This window comes from Rhinopithecus bieti, unplaced genomic scaffold, assembly GCF_001698545.2.
Source record: "Rhinopithecus bieti isolate Rb0 unplaced genomic scaffold, ASM169854v2 scaffold_8603, whole genome shotgun sequence".
NCBI classification, from domain to species: Eukaryota; Metazoa; Chordata; class Mammalia; order Primates; family Cercopithecidae; genus Rhinopithecus; species Rhinopithecus bieti.
This window is the reverse complement of record NW_016845537.1, coordinates 1-2573: the sequence shown is the minus strand read 5'-3', so window position 1 is coordinate 2573 and position 2573 is coordinate 1. Positions and strand designations below refer to the sequence as shown.

At 53.4% G+C, this 2573-nt stretch overlaps 1 protein-coding gene across 1 annotated transcript; it reads left to right on the top strand.

Annotated features, from left to right (window-relative positions):
- The first annotated feature begins 1156 nt into the window (after window positions 1–1156).
- Window positions 1157–1601, top strand: LOC108525138 (protein FAM127C-like). The gene is given in 2 exon segments (XM_017866205.1): window positions 1157–1501; window positions 1504–1601. Coding segments are annotated over 2 exon segments (339 nt in total). The 5' UTR covers window positions 1157–1242; the 3' UTR covers window positions 1584–1601.
- Window positions 1602–2573: the final 972 nt, after the last annotated feature.

Below are 2573 nucleotides of genomic sequence, written 5' to 3'. Positions count from 1 at the left end.
AACAAACTTTTTTTTTTTTTTATTTTTTTTTTTTGAGACGGAGTCTCAGTCTGTCGCCCAGGCTGGACTGCAGCGGCGAGATCTCCACTCACTGCAAGCTCCGCCTCCCGGGTTCACGCCATTCTCCCGCCTCAGCCTCGCAAGTAGCTGGGACTACGACAGGTGCCCACCACCACACCCGGCTAATTTTTTGTATTTTTAGTAGAGACGGGGTTTCACAGTGTTAGCCAGGATGGTCTCGATCTCCTGACCTCGTGATCCTCCAACTCGGCCTCCCAAAGCTAAATTATATATTTTAATAGGTTATTTTCTGCATATGTGAAATCTAGTGATGAATTACTATTAATTTTGTACTCAGCCACACAACTAAATTAGGATACAAAGTGTAATGCTTAATTTTCCCTCTCCCTTTCCAATTTGTGAAACTTTGTTATTTCTTTCCTTTATTCTTATGTATTAACACGTATAATGTCATTTGGAAAGCATCCAACCATTCTCAGTTTCCTCTTTCAACTTCTCTTTTGATAATCAACTGATTGTCCTTCTTTTGGTGTCTTAATATAGCAAATTAAGAGATTTCTTAATATTTAACTCACCTTTCATTAACTGCTCATGGCACATTACACTTTGAATATGCCGCTCTGGATTATATTTGCTAATATTTGGGATTTTCCCATTAATGTTGCAAAGCAACCACATCTGCGGCCAGGGAGCAAATAATCTGGCTGAGACATATACGGAGAAGCAAAAAAAATGTGTTCACAGAACTCTACTCAAGTGGTGTCCAGAGCCCAGGGTTCTGAATGCAATATCCAAAGACTAATGAGTGAGGGGTCAGGAGGGGTGCGGCAGGAGGCCGCATCAAAATCCAGAACAGGGATCTTCTGCTCTCCAGAGGCAACAGGCTCAGCCTCCTCGCACACCGACTGCTGTCCTGAGAGCCCCACTGCCGAGCCTCGCATAATCTCCGCCCCATTCCTCTGAGGCTACACCGCCTCCTCGACAGTATTAGGCCCAACCCCGACCTCCTGGCATTGCCCTTCCGCGCCCCGTGACGCACCAGCACACAAGTGACCACAAGGCTTTGTGGGCGGAGCTCGCGCAAGCGCCTGGGCCCTCCCCATGGCTCCGCCCACGGCCCGCCCTGGCCGGGGGCCCCCTCCCTCGACATGCACTTCCGGCGACGCCTTCTAGCTGACACCCACGCAGCCCAGCGAAACCCAGCGGAGCGCGCGGAGCGCGATGGACGGTCGGGTGCAACTGATGAAGGCCCTCCTGGCCCGGCCCCTCCGGCCCGCGGCGCGTCGCTGGAGGAATCCGATTCCCTTTCCCGAGACGTTTGACGGCGATACCGACCGGCTCCCGGAGTTCATCGTGCAGACGGGCTCCTACATGTTCGTGGACGAGAACACGTTCTCCAACGACGCCCTGAAGGTGACGTTCCTCATCACCCGCCTCACGGGGCCCGCCCTGCAGTGGGTGATCCCCTACATCAAGAAGGAGAGCCCCTACTCAGTGATTACCGGGGCTTCCTGGCCGAGATGAAGCGGGTCTTTGGATGGGAGGAGGACGAGGACTTCTAGGCCGGGAGACCCTCGAGTCTGGGGCGGGTGCTCTGGGGAGGGTCCGCTGTGCCAGTGGCCACCGCTAGGGTCTCCACAGGCGCCCTCCCTCCGCGCCTCTCTCCCCTCGAGTGTCCCCTGCGCTCCTGTCCCTTGCCGCGTAGTGCTTGCCTTTGTTCCAGGAACAGCACTCCAGGCTCCTGCTGCCGCCCCTGGGCCTCACTCTGGAGCGGGCTGCCTCCGCCCTCTTGTGCCAGCCCAGCCCCTCCCATGCACATTTGGACGCTGTCCTGCGCTCCAGCTGCACAAAGCTGGGCTCCTGTTACACACTGGACAGACCACACACAGCCGCCGCTGTCAACACCCCTCCACTCCTCCAGACTGCCAGCCGACTACATCATTCTGCCCACAAACCTACGCTGCCACTGCCATCGCCGTCCACCGCATCTCATCAACAGACTGCCGCTCCTAGTAATCTGGACTCACCTCAGAGGTATCTGAGCTGGACACAGCCCCTGGACAGTGATCCAGACAGCTGGCCGCCCCCCAAGGAGCCTGTCACCTTCAGCAAGACCCATTTCCTCCCATCCCCAGAGACCTCTTGTGTTCCTGCCACATAGCTGCCAGGGCTTAGGTGTGCCTGGCAACCAAATGGAATCTCTCATTTTCTCCTGTGGACCAGTTAGTTTTGCCTAAAATCCTGTTTTCTTCTGAATTTGCAGCTGTCTCTCTGATGTGTGCCTTTTGTTCAACACAGTAAGCCCTGCTCCCTGCCCTGCTCTAATACACTACCTGTACAAGGTCTTTTCCTTATTTTAATAAATGTCAGACACTATTAAATAGAAATGGAGTCTCAATGAATATGGCACCTTTCCCTCCCTGGTTCTGTAAATAGGGTCCCTATCTTGTTCAAATGCTATGTGCCCTGCCATGCTATGACTGAAGTTGACTCTTGCATTATAAAACAAAAGATTGAGTCCTGTGGAGTGTCCTAGGGATGGAGATCTTACA